Source organism: Arvicola amphibius, chromosome 1, assembly GCF_903992535.2.
Source record: "Arvicola amphibius chromosome 1, mArvAmp1.2, whole genome shotgun sequence".
In the NCBI taxonomy this organism is placed as follows: Eukaryota; Metazoa; Chordata; class Mammalia; order Rodentia; family Cricetidae; genus Arvicola; species Arvicola amphibius.
The window spans coordinates 137,223,212-137,234,536 of record NC_052047.1 but is presented as its reverse complement, the minus strand read 5'-3'; the positions used below and the strand labels follow the sequence as shown (position 1 = coordinate 137,234,536).

The 11,325-nt window shown below is 47.5% G+C and overlaps 1 protein-coding gene across 2 annotated transcripts in view; it reads right to left on the bottom strand.

Moving 5' to 3' along the window:
• Window positions 1-1,201: 1,201 nt before the first annotated feature.
• The window catches only part of Dock1 (dedicator of cytokinesis 1), a 504,121-nt gene continuing 493,997 nt past the window's right edge, over window positions 1,202-11,325 (bottom strand). For both annotated transcript variants that reach the window (XM_038330219.1, XM_038330227.1), the window contains exons 50-52: window positions 8,596-8,749; window positions 6,836-6,981; window positions 1,202-2,401 (exon numbers count right to left, since the gene is read on the bottom strand). In XM_038330219.1, the coding sequence (XP_038186147.1) occupies window positions 2,306-2,401; window positions 6,836-6,981; window positions 8,596-8,749 (396 nt within the window). In that variant the 3' untranslated portion in view covers window positions 1,202-2,305. The remainder of the gene's footprint in view (window positions 2,402-6,835; window positions 6,982-8,595; window positions 8,750-11,325) is intronic.

Sequence of the window (11,325 nt, the reverse complement as noted above, 5' to 3'; positions counted from 1 at the left end):
CCCTGGACCGGGAACTATCTGTGCTTATACCCATAGACCTCTCAACTTTGGTCAGAGAAGGTTCTTTCTGCCGTGGACAATAGGCAATTCAGGGACATGTGAGTGCTATAAATAAAAGACTGAGTGCTCTGTCCTAAGTGGGACATCTATGTTAGCATCCCACACTCCCAAGGAAGGCTCAGGGAGCATCACTGAGGAGGAGGCAGAAAGGATGTAGGAGTGGAGGATGTGGGGGTCGTGCTATGAAACGCTGTCTTCTGGGTCTGACCCAGCTAAGCAGCCAGGAACTCCCAGCAGCTGTGGTCACCTACATAAGATCAAGCCAGGTAGACCATCTCCAGGCTCTACCTCTTAACGAGAAGCTATTGGGAGGGGGTGATAATTATTTTTTTTTTTTGAGGCTGTGGCTGCTGCTGGATTTCCCATGCTCCTGTGAATGGCCTCACACACATGCATTACTACCAGCTGACTTAGTGTTATTAAAAAAAGAAGAAGAAGAAAAACAACAAAGAAACCTTGTTTTGAAAAACAAAAAAATTATTAATAAAAGAAAAAAGACATTAAGTTGAGCTAGGGGGATCTGTATGCGGGATGAGGCTGGAGGCAGGGAATGACGGGTGGTAGCTATGGTTATATCTCACTGTATGTATGCATGAGAGTCTTCAGAATAAAGAAAAGACTTTCAAAATTAAAGAACAATTATGTTTAAGGGCTGAGAAGATGGCTCAGTTGGGACAGTGTTTACCACACAAACATGAGGGCCTGAGCTTGAGCCCTAGGATCCATATACAGACAGCTGGGGGCAGTGATAAACATTTATAGTCCCAGTTCTGGGGAAGCAGAGACAAGCAGATCCCTGAGGTTTGATGGCCAGCCAGTCCAGTTTAATCTTTACAAGGTTATTGCAGAGCTTCTCTTGGGGGCTGACCTCACTTTAGGCTTGAGGTTCATGTGACCTGCCTCAAAGAACAATGTGAAGAACAACTGAGTAAGACTTCTGACCCCTACGCTCATGAGCAGACGTGCACACCCATGTGCACAAATACATGAGCATACATACACACATACACACAAACGCACACACAATTATGTTTGAGGAAGGTGGGTGGGTACATATATAAGTGTGTGTTTGTCTGTTTTTTTTATTAAGAAAGTAGCATTTGTATTTTATGTTAAATGATAAAAGAGGCCAGACACTGAGTCCTTTTTAAATAACATTTATTTTTCATTTGTCAGTGATTAACTTTGAACTCTCCTAGAACAAACAATATCATGATCATAGTGAATAAAAAAATATAGATGATCAAATAAAAATATTAGGTTATACAAAGTTAGTTTTTAAAAAAAAATCATTTTCCACCAACATTTTCAGGACCTTGGGAATCTGGACAACAATTTAATTTGTGGGATTTCAAAAACAAATATTTCCAGCAGTTAAACATGAAGAAGACACATTGGAGTTCATTTTTAGAGGCCCGCTGGAGTAAACAAGGGTCGCAGACACTCACAGGAGCTCTGAGAACCACCATATATACAAACTTCTGTACACAATGAGACCACAGAGAAGCCACCCAATTAAAACCATATTTAAAAAAGAATGAAAATTCACCTTCCTATGCTTGTATTTATTTTCCATTTGATCCAGTATTTTAATGGTGTCTCTACTCCATATATTAGTATCTCTTTAGTAACTGAGAGATATCCCTACTTTAAATTATGCCAAGGGAAATCAAGATCTTCTCTGAAGGAGTACACTTAGTTGCTTGATGTCAGCTGAAGTGACACTCAATCACACAAGTCACACCACAGATGCAGCAAGGATGGGGCTGAGCAGTCAGCCCTTGGGGGTGAGCTAGAGTCTGGGCGGCTGCGGAGGCAGCATGAGGATCCTTATAAGTTTACTGCATAGCTTCTCAGGGGTGGGGGTCAGGAGGAGGGGTGGCCTCATCCCTCCCACTTGGCTAACTCACATCAGCCAAGCTCTCTGCAAATGAATACAAGTCATTTGGCACAAAGGGAAGGATGTCATGGCAAGACTGAGGCCATCTGAAAGGCTGACACACTCAGAGGCCCCAACTTTTAAAAAAAAAAAAAAAAAAACCAAAAATCCAGAGTATGTATAACTTGGCCTCATTCCCACTGCGCTCTGAGATACTTAGGGCCTCTGGTCCCACAGCTAGGAAGAGCTCCTTTCCAGAAAAAGCCATCACACTAAGATGGGCCATCCCAGGTCCTGGGGGAGGCCATCGGCAGGCACAGTAGATGGAAAGGGAGAAAGGAGAAGAGCTTTCTCATCCCAGGGCAATCACTGCACGATCCCAGAGTCCACCGAGGTCTGCTTGCGGGTTGTCTTCGGAGGGGGAGGAGGTGGCGTTTTGCTGGGCAGTGGAGGCGGCTGTTGCTAGGAAACAGGAGTATAAAGAAGCCATCATGTTATTGGTGTCCTCAGAGAAGCACCTACTTTTGTTGATGTGGTTGCTGTTTGTTTTTCTGGGGTCTTACTTGACATGGCATTGGGAAGTCAGCCTGGACACTTATGATGGGAACTGACCCTCTCCTGGTGACCTGGCTCCACTCTGCCTGGCTTTTTGCCAGCATGTCAGCTACCTCACCCTGGCTGCCCTGCAGCCACGGGGCTTTCTGACATCTGAGTCTGTGTACATGGTAAGTGCTCTCCTGAGAACCACTGTTTGTGGTTTTAGATTCAGGTGTCATTGGCCTAGCAACAGATCTGTGTCCAGAGAAAAGTCTCTCCAGGCTATGGGAAGAGACCCTCCCTTGCCTTCTGAACTGACAGCCCAGGTCAGCAAGCTTTTTCAGGAAAGTAATGTTTTACGATTTGTGGGTCACACATGCTCTCGCTCAGGCTGGAAAGTAGCCAAAACCTGGACCGGCAGAAGCTGTGGTCATAGCTGTGGGTGAAGGAAACTGTATTAACAAAAGTAAGGGACTTGCTGTATTGGTCCACAAGCAACAAGGTACCTTGGGTTTCTGGTATAGTTTCACTGTAAATGTTTCCTCCCTTGCGGGCCCATGTGTTTGAACACTTTGACTCTTGCCCTCTGTGTCAACCCTTGGGAGACAGAGCCTTGCTGAAGGAAGGAAGATGCTGGTGGCAGGGAAGGCCTTGAGACTTATCTCCAGGTTCTCCATCCTGTCCTTTATCTGTTCCCTGTTCAGCTGACCTATGAGCAAGTATTTTCTACAAGCTCCAGTCACTTCAGGGCCACCTGTTATCATGCCTTCCCCTCCAATGATAGACTGTGAGCTCTCAAACTGTGAGTCCTCAAACTGTGAGCCAATCAACCCTTCCCTCCCTCTGCTTCTTAGCCTGCATCACAGAGAATAGAAAAGTAACAAATGGAATATACCTTCCAAAGAAGAAAATAAGCACACAGCTGTAAAGCCATCAGAAAAAACAATGCACCACCTGCCCTCTGTGAATGGCTCAGGTGGCCAGTGCACTACTGTTCTCGGGACCCTCATGACCACCACAGACTCTGACAAGAGCTGCCTGGGAGATGTGCCTCTATCACCCAAGGAAAGGTACAGTGAGTGATCAGATAAAGAAACTGGCAGACTGGGTAAGGTGGGAGCCTACTGCAGGCAGAAGTCTCAAGAAATGTTCAAGAGCTACCATGCAATGTGAGGGCATGTGTCACAATCTTTCAGCAGAGGCTGCAGTGAGTCTGCATGCGAGAGAAGTTCTCAAGGGCAGATCCGTGACACAGGAGTCTTACTCACTGCCCTAGCCTGATCCTGATTCACAGACAGGTAAATACACCATCACCCCAGTGCTAGATACAGAAGGAAGAAGCTCCATCTCTAACACTAGCCATTTTACAGAGGGAAGTGGGGGCCTTGGGAGCTGGCTCAGTTGTGAAGCGCTTGCCAAGCAATCATAGGGACCTGAGAGCAGATCTCCAGAACCCCAGTGAAAAACCGGGCATAGCAGTACAGGCCTCTAATCCCTGCCTGAGAGACAAGAGGATTCCTGGGCTTTGCTGGCCATCCAATCTAGCCCAGTCAGTGAGATTCAGGTTTAGTGGCAGACCTGTCTCAAACAATAAAATGGAGAGCAATTAAGGAAGACATCAGATGTCAACATCTGGCTTCCACATGCAGATATGCCCCTGTCCAGATGCACCTATACACACATATAAACACACACACACACACACACACACACACACCAAAGAAAAGTAAAGAGTACATTTGTAAGTCTTTTTAAGGTTGATGTGCACTGTGAAGAAAAAAAATAAAACACAAAACACTGATTTGATGGTCTGGAACATTCATTGTAGGTGTGTTTATAGGTGAAAGTTATGGTGACATCCAACATAGAGTAACTGCAGTCAGGACCAACATGGTCCAAGGAAAATACAGTGTTAGACGCCTAAGATGCCTTTAATACCACGCAACAGAATGTTGGGTTTATCACCGTTAAGCAAAATTATAGCTCACATGACTGGCCATATGAGCCACTCTGAAATGAATGACAGCTTAAAATGGCAACAACTGGAGATAGAGCCACCGACAAGCCTGAGGCCGGTCGATGAGAGTGACGGGAGGCTATCGATCACCTCCCACAGCAGATGAACGATCATTAGCCAACGACGGCTCTCAAGCCCGTGCAGCGGGAGGCACCTGAGAAGATGCCTTAACTAATGACGACACACTAACCACCGGCCTGTCACCCAAACTTGAGCTCAGGCTCCAAATTAAACCAGAAACTGATCGCAAAGGGAGTTGGGTAATTAATCTAATTGAATTTGCACCCGCTTTATAGCTGGAACTGCAGCCAGAGCTTGTCGGTCCCTCACTATCACCAATGGCACTGACAACTTCGGATGATGGATCTGTCCCCCTGTGTGGATGGGTGACAGAAATGGACTTGTTCGCCGGGCGGTGGTGGCGCACGCCTTTAATCCCAGCACTCGGGAGGCAGAGGCAGGCGGATCTCTGTGAGTTCGAGACCAGCCTGGTCTACAAGAGCTAGTTCCAGGACAGGCTCCAAAGCCACAGAGAAACCCTGTCTTGAAAAACCAAAAAAAAAAAAAAAAAAAAAAAAAAAAATGGACTTGTTCACACTTTCAAGTTCAGAGTTTTCCAATTATAGGAGGACCTGGTGTGGAGAAGGGAGTATTTTTTGTTTTCTAATTTAAAAAAGGTTATAATCAACTAATAAGGATGTAACACACTAAGGAAGTGGAGGTTCCCTCCTCGAGTCCTTGGGTCCCCTTTTGGGCTGGAGAGTAAAGTTTACATCTCAGTAGCGGCCTGAGCCCTCTACCCATGTATAATACCCCTTCTCCAGGGCCAGCTCCCCAGTTGACATCGCTATTCCTACATAAATGACACTTTAGCTTCAGAAGAGCCACCTGCCTCTCACAGGTCACAGAAAAAGTCCGATGGTGGCATCTTCTAAGTCGCTCTCCACTTTATTTGAGACAAGATTTGTCACAAAACCTGGCGCTCACCAATCTGGCTAGCATGGCTGGCCAGTGAGTTTCAGAGCCCTTCCTGTCTCCCCAGTGCTGGGATGGCAGGTGACTGCCAACATGCCTGGTGTTCTTACGTGGGTTCTCGTGGATTGAACTCGGGTCCCATAACTTGCACGGCAGGCATTTTACCCATTGAGCCATCACCTCAGCCTTCCTTTCTGCTTTCACAAGAAGAGAAAAAAGGAGTGTGCGGAACACCCAGTAAAAAGTCGCCCCAAGAAAGAAAAAGAAATGGCATGAAGCTTTATTTTTACTATGACTGAAGAAAACAAATTCTCTGTGCCTTGTAATAGCCGCCAGTCAATCTCATATCATCAGGGCTCTTGGGGGCTCTGGGGGGCCTTAACATTGCATTATGGGAGCTGAACAGCAAAAAGTATGACCAGCTGTACAAATATGGGCTGGGGTGTTTTACTCTCCAAACAAGGTTGATTTAACTTTATAAGGCCATGAATACTGTGACCTGGTAACAGGGAGTTTGGAGCGGACATTTCTGCCATGGCTGTGTAACTCATCCTTGTGCCTCCTCCCTGGCCTTACTTTCTCTACACACAGGACCAGGGCCATGCATGACAGCAGCTGTGAGGACCCACTGCGGTGTGGCACTGAGGACTTTTCTCTACTGTTTGCATTAGCAGGCAGGCCCGAGGCAGCTCATCAGGAAGCACGTTAGACATAATTAATGACTTTAAAAACAGGGTCTGGTGGGGACCAGTGCTGAAGAAGGGTTCAGGCTGGCTGCTCATGAATACTGCCAGTAGAAGCCAGGTACAAAACTTGAACCAAGATTTTTTTTTGGGGGGGGGGGCAGCACTTGAAGGCTGATGAACCAGTGAGGCAGGGCATGCACTCTCTGCAACAAAGAGGACCCCTTCTGCGGACTCTCCTGGCAGTGAGTGCCTGTGGCCACTAGGGACCTGTCAGCATGATGGCAATATTGCCCAGAGGAACTAGAGGACCACGACGGTGGGAAACAAAGGAAGCCTTCCCTATGGAACAACATTATTCTAATGTAGTCAGACAGACCTCTTGGCATCGATGCTGCTGGCAGTATTAATAGCTCAAAGATTGACATTTCCATCAGAATGACTTCAGAGCAAGGGCAGCAATGGGGATGGCTGCAGCACTGGAAGGGAGGCAGGCTGCCTGCAGCTAGGGCTAAGAGGAAGAATCACAGATTGTATACATCTCAGGCCTTACTCCTCAACTCTTCTCTCAGAATCAAATCCAGGTCCATTCTGTGCTGTTTTCTCATGAGGTCAAGGGAAACCTACTGAGATTCGGAAGGTTGGGGGCAGTAACTAAAGACCCATGGTTTAGATCCCACTTACCCGCTGCGGGGGAAGAGGAGATGTGGGTGAGCCCAACAAATCCTGGTTTTCCATCAGATTCCCATAATCTGCAATGTTGCCTTTGAGGGGCAGAGGGGGTGGGACATCAGCCACATCCATTCCCGTCATGCCGTTCAACTCCAGACCTGGAATAAGCAGAAAGAGTTACAATGGAACCAGAAGGCCTCCTGGGCCTCCCCTTGTCTTCCCTTCCTTCACAGAAACACTTGCCAAAAGGGCAGAGAAGAAGGCAAAGAGGAATGGAGAATACAAAGAGTGGAATTCTCCCCTGGTAGAATGTTCTAGAAAGGAAACTTGAGAGTACCAATACTTGAAGCAACATATCAATTCACTTTGTAAAACCTACTGTCCATGAGCTTCCTTTTCTTTTGTGGCATCCACACAGTTGGTGTGACAAGGGCTGTGGACAGCTGCCAGACAGGCTTTGGGGTCAGCCTGTCACAGTTGCTACTGGAAGAGCTCAATGGGTCTTGTTCAGTGATGGGGCACACAGCCAGCAACTACCACACACAGTTCCCTCACCAGGGCCATCCCGTGACTATAGACAGAAAGGGGTCAGCAGCTGTTTTCCAGAGCCAAGGGAGGTCCAATGGGTTGTGAGCGCAAACAAAAGTGGCCATTTGTAAGGGAGGAGGGATCACTAAGGTAGGCTGATTCCATCAGTTTTTGCTGAGACTCTTGGAAAAGATGTTTTATTTTAAACCAAAGAGGAAAACGAACACATTTACTGATGGGTGTTTCTAGAGTTTTCTTAAGTGGTTATCTGATAACAGGGGAATGGCAGGGTGGCTGAGAAGTGAACATGGAAGACCTGGCATGGAGCTTGGAAAGCAGTGGTCCTCAGGAGTGGCACTCAGGTGCCTACATCATTGCGATAAAGCGGATGTGACATAACACTTGTCATTTCATCCTCTTTTAGTGTGCAGGCCTGTGGCAGTAACAGGCTGACCGGGCTGTGCAGCCATCTGTCATCCCTAGTAGAAATTTCTATGCATTAAGGAATAATTCTTTCACTGTACATCCTACTAGACACAGAATCCCAAGGCCCCAGAACACACTGGCAACCAGTGGCTCTCAAGGCTCCTTTTTGAGGCAGGGACTCTGGCCCTGGGTTGGGTCTTATACTCTCTATTTGCTGAGTTCTGGCACTGAGGGTTAAAACCTTTTTGTTTAGAAAGAAAAGGGGAGATGATGTGGGATTCCCCTGTATGCTATGAATATGTTTTATTATCAATGGTTAATAAAGAAGCTGCTTTGGCCTATGGCAGGGCAGAGTAAAGCCAGGTAGAAAATCCAAACAGTGATAGAGAAAGAGAATAGGAGGAGTCTAGGAGATGCCTTGTAGCTGCCCAAGAAGCAAGAGGCAACAAACAACGAGCCTTGTGGTAAAATATAAAATAATAGAAATGGATTAATTTAAGATGTAAGAGTTAGTTAATAAGAAGCCTGAGCTAATAGGTCAAATAGTGTTGTAATTAATATAGTTTCTGTGTGATTATTCATGACCGGGCAGTCAGGAACCAAAGAGCAACCTCCCCTTACAGGTTTCTGTTTGAGTTGCTGAAGTCTAGATTTTCCACCGCAACCCAAGGGACGCCCCCCAGGTGGCAGGTGCTCATCTAACTTTCAGTCTGCTGCTGGGGAGAGGGTCCTGAACAGTCTGTTGTTGGGGAGAGGGTCCTGAACAAAGCGCCACGGTCAGGGGGACCATAAGGAAAAACATCTTATGTTCCACTTACTGGATTGAATGCTGAAGCTGAGCTTGGCTCTTGGTGTGACTGGAGGGGGTGTCTGCTGGGAGGACGGTGATGTTGGAGACACAGAGAAGCGCCTTTCGGTTCCAATGACATTGATCACCTGACTCTTGGGTCTTTGGGGCCGCAGAGGACTTATCTGTGTTGAGGTACAGAAAGAACAAAGGTCTATAGGGGTTGATGTATCATCCCTAAATTCCTGTACTGAAGCCCCAACTCCAGTATCTCACAAGCCCACCTGGATGTAGGGGTCTTGCAAAGGAAAGGACCCAGTTAAGATGATGTCAGCATGACCCCTAATCCAATAAGACCTTTTGAACAAAGGGTGTTTGGACATCATGCCAACAGGGATAGCATCGTGGGAAGATTAAAGCAGAGGTGGGGTACTGTTGCTACAAGTTAAAGGACACCAAACATGGCTAGCCAGTCCAGATGCCACGGCTAGTGTGGAACAAATCTCTTACCACCTTGGAATACACCAAACGTGGCTAGCCAACCCTGAGGCCACAGGTGGTGTGGAACAAAATCCCTCACTGCTTTGGTATCAGGCAATACCATCCATACCTTGATTTTGGACTTTTAGCTTCTAGAACTGGTAGAGAACAACCTCTCATTCGTCTGAGTCGCTCACAGCGAAGACAGTACTTTGTTATGGCAACCTGTCCTCACTAACACAGAACTTCACACGAATTTTCAACCAGCCTTTGGGGATGGGCTGGCCTAGAACTTGCTAGGTAACCCAAGGATGACTTTGAACTCCTGATCCTGATTGTCTCCACCTCCCAGAAGCTGGAGTGCCAAGTGGGAGTATGAGTTGTTGGGGATTGAACTCAAGGCCTCAGGCACACTTGTCAAGCACTCTGCCCACCAAGCTGTGGACTGAGTCCTCTACAGGCTCTTTGAACACAATATGAAAGTGGAGGAGAATAGCTGAGAGCCACTTATGTACCTAGTGACAACACCCAGGGATCTACCAAAGGACTACGAATGGAACAGAAAGCCAGGCGTGGTGGGACATACCTTCAGTTCTAGCACTCAGGAGGCAGAGGCAGGTAGATTTCTGTGAGTTCGAGGCCAGCCTGGTCTACAGGACAGACAGGGTTACATGGAGAAACCATAAAACAAAACCCCTAAAACAACAACAAAACAAAAACCTAAAAGAATGAACAGAAGTCTAGAGGCCTGGGCAGGAAGGCAGGAGTCTCCTGTTGCCCTTGTTTCGTTTCTTTGAGCTGTGCTATTATCAGGCAGGAGTTACATTTTTCCTCTTCCTGCTGGCTGTGGGCTTTTGGGCGTACTTGACTTTCCCCCACCTGAGCCCTTTCCCCTGTTTAACATCAGTAAATTTAATTTATATTTTTCTTACAGCTTGGTCTCAGATCTTGCACATCAGGGAACATCAGCAATTATAAAATAGTCTGAGGTAGGATTTATTCAGAAGCACTATTAACCTGGCAGAAAAGCAGGAGAGGAGGCTGTCTCTTAACCTGGCGGAAATGTAGGCGAGGAAGCTGTCTCCCAGAGGGCCTGGCTCTGGTGGATTCACCTTAATCCTGGGGCATGAGCTGGTTTTGCGGGGGAGGAAATGGCAAGAGCCAGAGGGTCTTTGTATCTACCTTAGAAGAGACCCACAAAACCAGCTCCGACAGGAGCAACTGAAACTAGAAGTAGGGGTGGGGTCCTGGGCACAGAAGAGGCCCTCTGATAAATGAGCAGCACACAGCCTCAGCCTACACATCCAAACCATTCTGTACAGATGGTGTGGGGGCCATGCCCGAGCACTGCCTCTTCTCTGTGGAAACTGAGAGTGTCCCCCCCCCCCCCCCCCTAGCCTTGCTGGGTGAGGTCAGGACTGGCTACAAGTCTGGCTCTCTAGAGAAGAGGTGCCTATGGGCTGGGGAAGCAAATGGGGCAGCCAAGACTTTCTCTCACTCTTCCTTCTCCTAACACAAAGCTTCAGGATGATTTCCTGGGGACATGCAAAATGTAGCTTGGAGGCCCAGTTTTGAGAGGCTCAGCTAAAGGTTGGGGTATTGTTAACGATGCAAATCCAGAAGAAAGCTGAGCCAGGATCCAAAGGCAGGGATCTGGGAAACGCTTCAGAAGCCAGGGAGACCAGTGTGTAGGTATATTGAGGGGGAGCTGTAGTAGCAACATCAGAGTTCTGGGAACACTAGGGGGCACTAGAGTCAGCATGGACCCTGTAGTTGCTTTCCAACGCCACTCCTAGGTGACCACATAAACATCTGTGCCCAGTAGCCTGGAGGAGGCCTCCGCGTGCACAGATGTGCTGTGCACCACACCTGACCAGTGGATAGGACGCTGCTGTGGCAGCCCTGGCCATTCCGAACCGCAGGCACCTACTGACAGCAAAGTCAAGGCTCTGTCCTCTGACCTTGTGTAGCTTCTGTGATCTGAGAGGTCCACATGGTGTTGCACCTAGCCCTGTCACTAGCAGGTGTTGTCCCAGGAGTGCGGTCATCACTGAGAAGGACAGACATTCTACTGTGATAGCTCAGCAGCAGCTGTGTCCTTGGATTTGTCCTCACAGGATTCAATAGGGGTCCTTTCGGCTACTGGGCTCAACTTTCTTGGGGCCCAGTTTTAATATCTTAAATCAGAGCTTAACCAAGAATGGCTGCAGAACCGTGCAATAACCGGGACTCTGAGTAAATATTTCAAAGAAGGAAGCTGAGTCAACCAGTTAGGATGCTG